This window comes from Balaenoptera musculus, chromosome 3, assembly GCF_009873245.2.
Source record: "Balaenoptera musculus isolate JJ_BM4_2016_0621 chromosome 3, mBalMus1.pri.v3, whole genome shotgun sequence".
In the NCBI taxonomy this organism is placed as follows: domain Eukaryota; kingdom Metazoa; phylum Chordata; class Mammalia; order Artiodactyla; family Balaenopteridae; genus Balaenoptera; species Balaenoptera musculus.
The window spans coordinates 97332367-97346672 of NC_045787.1; the positions used below are offsets into that span (position 1 = coordinate 97332367).

At 36.2% G+C, this 14306-nt stretch overlaps 1 protein-coding gene across 16 annotated transcripts in view; it reads left to right on the top strand.

Moving 5' to 3' along the window:
• Window positions 1-14306, top strand: part of HSD17B4 (hydroxysteroid 17-beta dehydrogenase 4) — a 191163-nt gene that overhangs the window by 117110 nt on the left and 59747 nt on the right. For 9 of the 16 annotated variants that reach the window (XR_005019412.1, XR_005019413.1, XR_005019411.1 and 6 more), the window contains exon 23: window positions 1330-1457. The exons of 2 other annotated variants lie outside the window; for them this stretch is intronic. Coding sequence is in view for 5 of the 14 variants with exons in the window: in XM_036848349.1 (XP_036704244.1) it covers window positions 1330-1457; window positions 10214-10303 (218 nt within the window). In the remaining 9 variants the exon portion in view is untranslated. Of the gene's footprint in view, window positions 1-1329; window positions 1458-10213; window positions 10920-14306 lie in introns of those variants that run through there. 5 more of the 16 variants (XM_036848349.1, XM_036848347.1, XM_036848351.1 and 2 more) reach the window with 2 other exon arrangements.

A 14306-nucleotide genomic window follows, 5' to 3' on the forward strand; every position in this document is an offset into this window, starting at 1 on the left:
CTGCCTTCCTCCCTCTCTTTTTCTACCTTTCTTTTTAACTATACAAATAATACATAAAAACACATTTGTAATATGTGTGTACCAATAAGAACAGAGCCTTTGTTCTTCATGCCTTACTTTTAGTACCTTGTACATTGTCTGACACCCATAGAAGAAACTTAACAATGAAGTGAGTGAATGAAGCATAAAAAGTAAAAAGGTCTCCTTCTCACTCTTACTCCTTCCCAGGTAACCGTCATAGTCATGTTATTATTTTTTAGTTTAGTTGGCAAGATTCTCTTCTGTGGACAGTGGGAGTGACTTAATTTTCTCTTTGGAGTAGGGCTTGGCTAAGCAGAATGCATGGTTTTGCTTACATGTGTGTAGCTTTTCCTTGATCCTAAATTGGGAGTTTCCTGACACTCTTAGGGAGAGTGATGCAATCATAGCTCCTTCGCAGTAGCAGAGAAAGCACATTCAAGAGGCTGAAGCTGGATGAGTGGAATTACCTTCCTGGATGACTGGTCTCAGTCATATATGAGACAATTAAAACTTTCTAAATGTAACTTTAACATAAAGCTCTGTAAGTGTTGTATAGAGAGCAATGAAGGCAAATTTTTAATAGTTTTTCCAGTTACCCAGCCTGTTTCTGGGAGACTTAATCCTTCTGTCAAAAACATTTAAGGGAAAAGATTTTAATTTTAACGTTTATTCACAACAATTAGGGCAATAAACATTTTATAAATAAATTATAGCAAACTAATTAGAATACATTTTAAAATTTAATTTGATTGTCGTTTAATTCATATGACAGAACCTTTGATGAATTCAGGTTTTTGAAAGGTAATTAGAGTGTGCATTCCCTTCCCCCACCCCAACCAATATGCAGTTGTTTTAAAATTCAGTTTTCTTCCTTTGTTGACTACAGTCTTTATTTGAATCTAAAGGCCTTAACCATATAACTTCCAACCACTTAACTTCCTTATATTATTCTACATTGATTCACATTTCAAATATCTCTGTTATGTAAACTTCTTCAATGATGAAAAGCTATTATTGATTTGACTATTTTGAAGATCATATTCTTTATAACAAGGGCATCTCAAAAAATCAAGGATTTAAAATTTTTTTCTGAGTGATAGGTAATATATAATGTATTGGGTTGGCCAAAAAGTTCATTTGGGTCTTCCATATCTTACAGAAAAACCCGAACGAGTTTTTGGCCAACCCAATAGAATAAGTACCACAGTAACTTGGAAACTATAAAAATGTCTGCATTTATTTGGTTTATTTTATTCTCATCTTGTGAAGAAAAAAATGACAGATATTTGTTTCTTCCTATTTTCCCAGCTATTGACCTAAAAAATGGTTCTGGAAAAGTGTATCAAGGCACTGCAAAAGATTCTGCTGATGTAACCATCACGCTTTCAGATGAAGATTTCATGGAAGTAGTCTTGGGCAAGCTTGATCCTCAGAAGGTAAAGTTCTTAAAATGTTCATTTATTTGTCATTATTGCTTCCTGTTTGACAATTGCAGTTTTTGGCTGACTCCAAAATTCTGATTTATAAGACATATCTTGCAGCTCTGAGGAAAGACAGAGTTGATAGCAGTGTTCAAATTGACAGGTCATATATTTTTCTAATGGAGTTTTTCAACTGATACTTTTTTTTTTTTATTTTTTTTTTATTTTTGGCTGCGTTGGGTCCCCGTCTCTGTGCGAGGGCTCTCTCCAGTTGTGGCAAGCGGGGGCCACTTCTCATCGCGGTGCGCAGGCCCCTCACCGCCGCGGCCCCTCCCGCTGCGGAGCACAGGCTCCAGACGCACAGGCTCAGCAGGTGTGGCTTACGGGCCCAGCTTCTCCGCGGCATGTGGGATCCCCCCAGTCCAGGGCTCGAACCCGCGCCCCCCACACCGGCAGGCAGACTCCCAACCACTGCGCCACCAGGGAAGCCCTCAACTGATACTTTTTAAAACTAAATTTTTGGGTGGAATTCTTCTTTAGCAGATAAACAATGTAAAACCCACATCTAGACCTTTTAATATATTGTTAGTTCAGAGTTGAAAAACCATATGGTATTTCATAAAATTAGACATTCTTTCCTGATATATAAAATTAAGAACTTGTCTTAATCGTCATTGAAAACTGGAAATAGAAGGATGGAACATAATAGCCAGTGTCTTACTGAAGGTAAAACATTTAGAGACATTTCAGTGGAAAATCATGATTAAAACAAGAGTGCCTTTGCTGGCCATTATGAGGTAATATTGTTCTGAAACCTATTGCTAGTCCACAAACACACAAAATTAGATGTAGCAATTAGAATGGAGTAGAAAATTTGAATGATTATGTAGCTAGAAATCCCACAAGAATCAACTGATTGATTCTTAGACCAGAAGAGTTCAAACAAATGGTTGAATGCACAATGATGATTTAAAAATAGCTTTCACATAACAGCAAAACCAACTAGAGGATATAATTTTAAAAATTTGTTTGTAATCACTACCCAAACTGCAAAGTACCAATGACTACCCTAACAAGAAAAAGCATAGGGCTTATTTGCAGAAAACTATACAACTTTACAAGGAACGGAGCAATTTGAATAAGGGAGAAAATGTTCAATTTTCCTGGATAAAAAGACTAATTTTAAAAGAATTGTAAAGTAGTATAGTGGTTAAAAATACGTTCTTTGGCATCAGATAAATCTAAGTTTGAATCTTAGCTCTGCCACCTACTCTCTAAGCCTTAATTTTCTCATTGTAAAATGAATTGTGATAATCCCAAAAGATTGTTATGATAACTAAATCCATACATGAAGAGCTTAGAATAATGCGTGGTACTGAGTGAGCCCTCAGTTAATTCCTTCCCGGGAATTTATTTAGTACCTCCTTTAATTCAGGTGCTAGGTGTGGCTGAACAAGACAGTGCCCCTTCTGGGTAGAGCTTAGTTCTAGAGGGGAATGGAAAAGAAGTATAATTTCAGATATGAAGAAAAATAAGTCAGACTAATGGGTTATAGCAGTGGTTGGCAAACTTTTTCTGTGCAAGGTCCCCTAGTAAATATATTCTAAGCTTTGCAGGTCAGATGGTTTCTGTTGCACCTACTCAGTTCTGCCATTGTAGAGTTAAAGTAGCCATGGATAATATGTAAACAAATGGATGTGGCTGAGTTCCAGTAAAACTTTGTTCACAGAAACAGGCAGCAGACTGGTTTTGGCCCGTAGGCTGTAGTTTGCCAACCCTTGGATTAGAGTGTGACAGGATAGAAGAACTATTTTAGATCGGATTGTCCAAAAAGGCTTGATAGAGATCTGAACAAAGTGAGGGAAGGAGCCATAAGGCTAAAGAAACAACTAGCACAAAGGCTGGAGGCCCCAGTAGCTCAGCTTATTGGATACTATAACTGTGAGGAGGCCAGTGGGGAGAGAGGCAGGAGGCGAACAGGGAGAGGTAGGCATGGCTTAGATCACACAGGACCTTGTAGATGTTGGCAAGACAGTGTAGATCTTGTGTGATAGGAAGCTATTGAGCTGTGGAGTGACATCTGATTTTTAAAGGTCATTGTGGCTGCTGAGTGGCTAATTAAGAGTTCTTTTTTAAGATATATTTGAGGTGCTTATATATAAAGATTAAATGTAGGGTTTACAGAAACATTTATATAATTGCTAGGAATATCAGACCTTTGGGGGGGAATGGATTATTCAGTGAATGGTACTGAGCAGTTGCATAGGAAATGGTAGTGCTTTATGTCATTCCATATACCTTAGTCAGTACCATACAGGATGGAATTAAATGTAAAAAAATTAAAGCAGAAGCAAAACTTGATGAAAACCTAGGTGTTTATTATTCTTAGTGACAGTCCTTAGAGAAGTTCTAATTTAATATTAGGGGTTTTCTAAACTCATTTGGCTCAATTACATTCTGCCTCACCTCAGTGCTATCTATCATCACTCTTCTTCAGTTATCAAAGACCTTATATCCCAGTGTACAGTCTCTCTCTCTCTCTCTCTCTCTGTCTCTCTCTCTGCATCAACTCTTGTCAGCCTTGATGGCTTCCTTCAGGATTTGTAAAAGTGACTTCTCTAACAGATGACTCTTAGTTTATTGATATTGTTTCTAATTATCTTTTACTCCATTCTACATCAGCTTTTGTCTTTATTGGCAGCATAAAATGTACAACTTCCAGTATCTGTTACAAAACATCACCATTTTCCAACACCCTCACCTACAGTTTCATTAACTTGTTTTGTTATTCCTGCTACTGCTGTTGAGCTTCACAGAGACCTCCGGTTTGTTGACAACACCACTTTCTATCCATCAGCTCCCTTCTGTCTTCTCTTCTTGTTCAGCTTAGATTCCATGGTCCATCAGAGTATCTCCCTTGAAAATACCCTCACCTCCCTTGTACCTCTCTCATCTTATTTGCCTGGAAAACTCCACCCTATTTTAACCCTACTCTCTGCCATCTTTGCATCTGTACCTGAATAGATGAAGACGCCAGGAGAAAAGCCATACAACTAGACAAATTGGCTTCCCTTTAAAATTTTGATTGCAAGTCTCAAATAGTCTCTACACACTGTCTAGCAATCTTACTGTGATTTTCCACTAAGCCTCCATTCCTGTTGTATGAGATGAGTATTTCATACCTGTCTTCTCAAAACTCCCCCATGCCTACCTCTCTTTCATTTTCAGCTGATGACCTTTCTCATGTTCTTTGAGAGAAAAAAAAGACTTTCAAATGAAAATATTCACCTTCCCATCACCAGATCTATTTTGTCAGCATCTGCACCTGTCTTCTTTTCTTCCTATACATTACATTGAAGGAAGTCTCCCTCTTCCTGTCAAAGACTTCTTCACTTCTCATCCAGGTATCTACTCAAAGTCATTGCTTCTTCTTCTTTCCACTTTTTTCTGTACCATTCTCTCCCATTCTACTACATAATTGTCCCACAGCATAAAGGCAAGCTAACATCTTGATTTTAAAGCAAACGCTGTCTCTTGATATCAGATCCCCATCCAGCATGCCATATCATTTCTCTGTTCCTTTTCACAAAAGAATTGTCTAAACCAGCACTGTTGAATAGACATATAATGTGAGCCACATAAGTAATTAAAAATTTTCTAGTAGCCACAATAAAAAAGGTTAAGAATAAACTCAAAATGGCTTAAAGACTTGAACATAAGACATGACACCATAAAACTCCTAGAAGAGATCATGGGCAAAACATTCTCGGACATAAATTGTTCCAATGTTTTCTTAGGTCAGTCTCCCAAGACAATAGAAATAAAAACAAAAATAAACAAATGGGACCTAATCAAACTTACAAGCTTTTGCACAGCAAAGGAAACCATAAACAAAACGAAAAGACAACCTACAGAATGGGAGAAAATATTTGCAAATGATGCAAGCGACAAGGACTTAATTTCCAAAATATGCAAACAGCTCATACAACTCAACAACAAAAAACCAAACAACCCAATGGAAAAATGGGCAGAAGACCTAAATAGACAGTTCTCCAAAGAAGAAATACAGATGTCCAACAGGCACATGAAAAGGTACTCCACATTGCTAACTATTAGAGAAATGCAAATCAAAACTACAATGAGGTATCACCTCACCCTGGTCAGAATGGCCATCATTAAAAAGTCTATAATTAACAAATGTTGGAGAGGGTGTGGAGAAAAGGGAACCCTCCTACACTGTTGGTGGGAATGTAAGTTGGTGCAGCCACTGTGGAAAACAGTATGGAAGTTGCTTATAAAACTAAAAATAGAATTACCATATGATCCAGCAATCGCACTCCTGGGCATATACCCCGACAAAACTATAATTCAAAAAGATTCATGCACCCTTATGTTCATAGCAGCACTATTTACAATAGCCAAGACATGGAAACAACCTAAATGTCCATTGACAAATGAATGGATAAAGAAGATGTGGTGTATACAATGGAATACTACTCAGCCATAAAAAAGAATGAAATAATGCATTTGCAGCAACATGGATGTAACTAGAGATTATCATACTAAGTGAAGTAAGTCAGAAAGAGAAAGAAAAATACCATATGATGTCACTTATATGTGGAATCTAAAATATGACACGAATGAACCTACCTATGAAATAGAAACAGAATCATGGACATAGAGAACAGACTGGTGGTTGCCAAGGGGGAGGGGGTTGGGGGAGGGGTGGAGTGGGAGGTTGGGGTTAGCAGATGTAAGCCATTATATATAGAATGGATAAACAATAAAGTCCTACTGTATAGCACAGAGAACTGTATTCAATAGCCTATGATAAACCATAATGGAAAAGAATATATAAAAAAAAGAATGTATATATATGTATAACTGAATCACTTTGCTGTACAGCAGAAATTAACACAATACTGTAAATCAACTATACTTTAATGAAAAAATAAAAATAAATTTAAAAAGATTAAAAAGAAACAGGTAAAATTAATTTTAATATATTTTATTTAACCCAATACATTCAAATATTTTAACATGTACAATATTAAATATTAATGGGATATTTTATATCCTTTAAAAAAATCTTTAAAATCCAGTGTGTATTTTATACTTATAATACATCTCAGCCAGGGCTAATCATATTTCAAGTACTCAATAGCCACATGGGCTAGTGGCTACTTTAGTGGGCAGCAAAGGTTTAAACATTCTGTCTTGACTGCTCTTCTGCCTTCTCTTATCTGACTTCCACATCTGTTACTCCACTGATAATGTTTTTGTGAAGTTCTTGTGATGACCTGTATTGCTAAATCCAGTAAATATTTCTCTGTCTACATCTTTCTCAGCCTTTCAGTAGCATTCAACTCAGTTAACCACCAACTTCTTGAAATAATCTTACCAACTTCTTGAAATAATCTTATCCCTTGGCTTTCATTATGCCTTATTCTCCTGTTTTGCTTCCTCCACCTTTGGCTCTTCCTAATCTCCTTTGGTGTCTTCCTCTTTTACCCCCAACTGTTGAGTTTTGGTGTTTCTCAGGGCTCATTTCAGGGCTCCTCTCTAATTAACACTCTTCTTAAAAGAGTCCATCCATCCTGTGGTATTTAGAGCCATATACATGTTGACAACTTGCAGATTTAAATGTCTCACTCAGTCATCTTCTCTGAGTTCCATAGTGGTATAACCAGCTCTTCACTTGTGTCTCTGATGGCACATCTTACTATGCCCAACTTAGAACTTGTGATTTAGTTTTCTCCCCCATTCTTTTTGTTTTCAGGAAATGGCACCATGATCTGTCTACCCAAATTAGTACGCTCAGTAATGTAAGAATTGTCTTGGCTTCCTTCTTTACCTCTGTATCCTTTCTATCCTTAATCCTGCTTGTTCTTTCTCCAGAACTTATCTTGAGTTCATTTTCTTCTCTTCATCACTAGGGTTATCATCATGATCCAAGCCTCCGTCATCTCTCACCTGGCTTCCTGACTGGTCTTAGTGCTTTTAGTCTTGCTTTTCCACCAATCTGTTCTCCATACAGGAGCTGGAGTAATCTTTTAAAAATGTGAATCAGATTATAGGTCATTCCACCTGATAAAAACCTCCAAGATTTACTTTTGCACTTGGATAAAATCCAAACTACATATTATTACATGGTATGTGAAGTTTCCCTTGCTTATCTTCCCAGCTTCATCCTGCACTGCTTGCCTCATCACTTACAATGCTAACTCAACTTACATTGCCTCTCCTCTTAGTTCCTTCCCATCGATTTTTACCCCTTCAATGTCTATTTATTTGACTCTTCTGGAATTTCTATTCCCATCTTTTTGCATGGCTGGCTTTGTTTCATCCAAAGTAGTTCCCTCCTATTATATTATCTAAGTAGCCTCCTTCATAGCATTTAAAACAGGCTTTAATTACTTGTTTACATTTTACTTTTTGACTCCCCTACTGTAATGTTAGCTCCATGAGAACAGGGAGAGATGTCTCTTTCCTAGCATAGAATATTGCCTAGTGTACTGTAGATGCTCAATTAATACTTGAGTAGATTAAAGCAAGGATAGAAATAAGGAACATAAGCTCAATAGCAGTAGTTTAGGCTATGTAGAAATTAAAAACTTCTGCATGTCAGACTCCATAAGATATTCCACAAACCTGGGGAAAAATAAAATGATGATACATCGTATATTGGTGTTAATAACTTATAAAAATTCTGGACAACACTAAGACCTCAATATAAAAAATGGGCAAAAGACATGAACCGGTAATTAATGAAAGAAATAGGTATGACTAACATACATGAGAAAAACTATTAATTTTTCCCAGTATCTAAAACATGCAAATTAAAGCATGTCATTTTTGCCTCAGATTTTCAAAGATTAAGAAAACCGTATTATTAAGGTTGGGATAAGAGGATTCACACGTAGCTAGAAGGAATATTAATTTAACAGTCTTTCTGGAAAGCACTATGGCAGAGTTTCACTGACTTTCTTCCTTTATGGCCACTTACTGTCTCAGCACTTTTTGCGTGGCACTCCTAGGCCAAAAGAAATACCTAATGGTTCAGTTTACTAAGTAGTTAGATCCAAACAAGAGTAGTTTTCATGTTGTGTTTGACCAATGTCACTATGTTTCCTTCAAAAATTTTAAATATTCTGTAGTGTCTGTTGGAGTTTGGTGTGGTGCCCCAGTGCACTGAGGTGCACAGTTTGAAAACTGTGGTGATACGGAAGCATGGTCAAGAAACTTATTTAAGAAATGCCATGATTTAGTAATTCTTCTTCTAGGAATCTATCCTAAGAAAACAGTTAGATAGGAACAAAGATTTATGTACAAAATTCTTCCACTCAAATAACAACCATCAAATATTGGTATATTTACTTCAAGGAAGTTGGTGTTTTTATTTTAGGTTGTAAGTCCCTTTCAGACTGTAGCACCTGGCAAGCCCATCTAAGAACTGACTCTGCAGGAGTCGCAGACCATCATTTCTGTAACTGCACAGTGAAAGCTGTCTTAGTTTTAAAATTCCAGTCTCTAGTTTGAATGCTTAGCACTTGAACCTGATTGAATGAAATTCTCCTGCATTATTTTTGGGATAAAAAGTTTAAGCAGTTTTTGCTTTTCCTCCAGTTGGTAAGGATTCGCTTCTGAAATTAAGTTGCTGCTAGTTAATAAGCAGGAGACATTATTAAGCAGAGAACACCCGTGTTTAGTCCTGGCCCACTTTTTGTTGGCTCTGTGGCCTTGAGCTGGTTTTTAAGCTTTTTGAATTTCTTTTCTGCTGATATGCCCACTTCAGGTTGATGGCTGTGCTTCTCAAGTGATATTTTATTTGTGAGGCTGCTTTGTAATGTTACGTATACATGGATATTACTATTTTTTCAATCTAGCTAAAAATCTAGAGACTTCTTTTTCACTTCATATTCCGTATGTTATTTTCTCAGTAAGCTATATTGTGTTTTATCATTTTTATTTTACTGATAGGGAACTTGACACCAGGGGAGAACTTACACAAGTTTCTATTGTCAGGTCAGGAAAGAAGTGGTACAGGAGCTCTTAGTGTTTTAACATTATAGTCTTTTGCATGGTAATAATGAGCTTAATAGCTCCTTCCACATGTCAAATGCCAAGCTAAGCACTTTTCACACTGTTTCATTTAACTCACACAACAAAGCTGCTATTTAGGTGCTGTTGTCATGCCCTTTGTAGATAAGGAGGCCAGAGCTCAGAGAGGTTAAGTAATTTGTCCAAGCTCACCTTGCATTTAATGGCAGAGCCTAGATTTTAACCCAGGCATTCTGATGCTACAGCCCAGGATCTCTTCACTACTTTGTTACACTGTCTTATTTTGCCATTATATGGCCTTCTGTTTCATGAAGATATAATAAATACTTTAAATCTTTTAAAAGTTCTGAACTGAATATTTTTATTGTTAGTAATACAGTAAAGCCTTTTATTCATATGGTCTCAAATTCACATTTAAGAACATAGACTAAAGCCAGAAGCATAGGTTGAAGCAGAATTCCCAGATCTGTCAATTCAGATAAATTATTCTATCGTTTTCTAAAATACACAAGGAGTCTTTATTTTTTCTTAGATATCTAAAAATATGGGTGTTACTATAATCATTAAACTATCATTGCTGGATAAAAGTTGCCTTTGTTGTCCAGAGTTATTAACTCAATTGTATTCAGTCTAAGCAATGATCTTTTTAAAAAAGAAATACAATGTGACATGGTAAAGGTTGGTTCTCTCTTTCCCTCTCTCCTTTCCAGGCATTCTTTAGTGGCAGACTGAAGGCCAGAGGGAACATCATGTTGAGCCAGAAGCTTCAGATGATTCTTAAAGAATATGCCAAGCTCTGAAGGACATACTACGTTATTAATTACAATAGAAAAATTAAATACTCTCTTCAACTAAATATGCAAAAGTGATTTAGCAAAAATGGTCAAAATTAAGATACAGGAGAAATTGCTTAACATTTTCAGATTACAGATAACTTTTCAGATGTTCATTTTCTACTAATTTTTCATGTTATTACTTTTACAAGGAACTGTAAGCTGGCACATGATTATCCTTCTGTTCTTAGACCTATGTCTTCATAATAAAGAAGTTTCGCTCAAGTCCAAGTTTTTTAGAATTATGATGGCATTTATAAGTTGTAAGGAAAATGAAATGAGTAGAGGCCACTTTGATGCCTTTTACAGTTTGTTTTGTTATTTTCTCTTCTCTTTATTGATATCCCAATTTTAACATGAATTTTCGTATATTTATTCATTTTCATACTTTGCTATGATAGATAGTGTTCTGTTTTAAGGCAAGATAAAGGTCTTTGTGTTTTCAAATAGTTTTCTTTCTTCTTCCTTTGCTTTTGCTGGAAATTCTTTACTTTGAGAGAATGCTTGGAAATCTACCAAATATATAACTCTTTTTTTTCTTTTTTTAAAAATTTAACTGTAGTTGATTTACAATATTATGTTAGTTTCAGGCATACAGCTTCAGATTCTTTTCCCTTACAGGTTATTACAAGATATTGAATATAGTTCCCTGTGCTATACAGTAAATCCTTGTTGTTTATCTATTTTATATATAGTGGTATGTATATGTTAATCCTCTGCTCCTAATTTATCCCTCTCTCTCCCCTTTCCCCTTTGGTAACTGTAAGTTTGTTTTCTATGTCTGTGAGTCTGTTTCTGTTTTATAGGTAAGTTGATTTGTATTATTTTTTTAGATTCTACATATAAGTGATATTATATAATATTGTCTTTCTCTGTCTGACTTACTTCTCTTGGTATGATAATTGCTAGGTCCATCCATGTTGCTGCAAATGGCAATATTTCATTCCTTTTTATGACTCAGTAGTATTCCATTGTATATATATTCACATCTTCTTTGTCCATTGATCTGTCGACGGACATTTAGGTTGTTTCCATGTCTTGGCTATTGTGAATAGTGCTTTTGTGAACATTGGGGTGCATGTATCTTTTCCAGTTAGAGTTTTCGTCTTTTCCGGATATATGCCCAGGAATGGGATTGCTGGATCATATGGTAACTCTATTTTTAGTTTTATAAGGAACCTCCATACTGTTCTCCATAGTGGCTGCACCAATTTACATTCCAACCAACAGTGTACAAGGGTTCCCTTTTCTCCACATCCTCTCCAGCATTTATTATTTGTAGACTTTTTGATGATGGCCATTCTGACTGGTGTGAAGTGATACCTCATTGTAGTTTTGATTTGCATTTCTCTAATAACTAGTGATGTTGAGCATCTTTTCATGTGCTTATTGGCCATCTGTATTTCTTCTTTGGAGAGCTGTCTATTTAGGTCTTCTGCCCATTTCTCGATTGGGTTGTTGTTTTTTTGTTGTTGAGTTGTATGAGCTGTTTGTATATTTTGGAAATTAAGCCCTTGTCGGTCACATCATTTGCAAATATTTTCTCACAGTCTGTAGGTTGTCTTTTCATTTTGTTTATGGTTTCCTTTGCTGTGCAAAAGCTTGTAAGTTTGATTAGGTCCCATTTGTTTATTTTTACTTTTATCATAAATGGAGTTTTTATCATAAGTGGATGTTGATTTTGTCAAGTGCTTTTCTGCATCTATTGAGATGATCATATGATTTTTATCCATACATTTTGTTAATGTTTGGTGTGTCACATTGACTGATTTGCAGATGTTGAACCATCCTTGAATCCCTGGGATAAATGCCACTCGATCATGGTTATAATCCTTTTATGTATTGTTGAATTTGGTTTGCTGATATTTTGTTGAGGATTTTTGCATCTGTGTTCATCAGTGATATTGGCCTGTAATTTCCCTGTGCTATTCTTGTCTGGTTTTGGTATCAGGGTAATATTGGCCTTGTAGAATGAGTTTGGAAAAGTTTCCTCCTCTTCTAATTTTGGAAGAGTTTGAGAAGGATTGGTATTAATTCTTCTTTGAATGTTTGGTAGAATTCACCTGTGAAGCTGTCTGGTCCTGGACTTTTGTTTGTTGGGAGATTACTAATTCAGTCTCCTTACCAGTAATTAGTCTGTTCAGGTTTTCTATTTCTTCATTATTCAGTCTTGGGACATTGTGCATTTCTAGGAATTTATTCATTTCTTCTAGGTTATCCTATTTATTGGTGGTATTCATAGTAGTCTCTTGTGATCCTTTTAATTTCTGTGATATCAATTGTAACATTTCCCCTTTCATTTCAGATTTTGTTTGTGTTTTCTCTCTTTTTTTCTTGGTCAATCTAGGTAAAGGTTTGTCAATTTAGTTTGTCTTTTTAAAGAACCAGCTCTTAGTTTCATTGATCTTTTCTATAGTTTTTTCAGTCTCTGTTTCCTTTATCTCTGCTCTAACATTTGCTATTTTCTCTCTTCTACTAACTTTGGGCTTCATTTGTCTTCTTTTTCTAGTTCCTCGAGGTGTGAAATTATGTTGTTTGAGACTTTTCTTGTTTCTTAAGATAGGCATTTATTTCTATGAATGCCCCTTTAAGAACTGCTTTTACTGCATCACATAAATTTAATTTAGGGTGATTCATTGTTATGCCAGTTGAATTTTAACAAACCAAATGGCAGTCTTTTTTTTTTTTTTTTATGAAGTCCCTGATCCTAAACCTCAAAGACTACAACTATAACTACTTTGGTGCAGATTTTTTCAGATGTTTTTCTAGGTTAACACACACATACACACAAACATAATTTCTCTCTCTCTCTCTTTTTAAAATTTATTTATTTTTATTTATTTATTTATTTATGGCTGTGTTGGGTCTTCGTTTCTGTGCGAGGGCTTTCTCTAGTTGCGGCAAGCGGGGGCCACTCTTCATCGCGGTGCGCGGGCCTCTCACTGTCGCAGGCCTCTCTTGTTGCTGAGCACAGGCTCCAGATGCGCAGGCTCAGTAATTGTGGCTCACGGGCCCAGTTGCTCCGCGGCATGTGGGATCTTCCCAGACCAGGGCTTGAACCCGTGTCCCCTGCATTGGCAGGCAGATTCTTAACCACTGCGCCACCAGGGAAGCCCCCAAATGGCAGTCTTTTAATGTTTGTCTTTTATAATTGTGCTTGGAACAGCTTAGTGTCCTTCCAAATAGAAATAGCATAGTAAAGTTAATCAAATGCCACTACATATTAATGAATGAAATTGTTGAATATATACCCTAGATGCTTAAAGCATATTAAGAAAGTGACCTTTTAATTACCTTATTAACCCACCTCTGTCAATCTTAATGGTCAGAGAGCGACTGGTATCCAGACTTAGTAGCTTCTTATTAGTCCTCATGCTCCTTAACCTTTTTGTAATATTTAATATTACACCATGTTGTGTACCATCATGCTGAGTGCACCATCCTTTTTAATTCTTTATTTCCCTTTTATTCTCCGGTGAGAAATATCTTACCTTCTTAAATGAACCTATGAGTTAATCTCCCTGACTTCTGCTTGTCTCTTTGGTAATTTCCTCTGTCTACCTGTCTTTACAGAATTTTTGATTGAGGTTTCAGCCTTCTCCACTTTTTGGTAGGTGTTTTCTTCCTGGGTGATTTCATTTACTGTCTTATCTTCAACCATCACCTGAGTATTCATAACTCTGAGTCTATTATCTTCAACTCTGATCTTGCCATAATTCCATAGTTCCACCCACAGTGCCAAATGGTTACTAGACTGTTGTCATATATAGTTGACCCTTGAACAATGTGGGTTTGAACTGCATGGCTCTACCTATACTTGGGCTTTTTTTCAATAAATGCATACTACAGTACTATACCATTTGTATAGTTGGTTAAATCCACAGATATGGAACCACAGATATGGAGGGCTGAGGGCCGACTGTAAAGTTATATACGAATTTTTAAATGCATGCAGGGTTGGTGCCCTTAA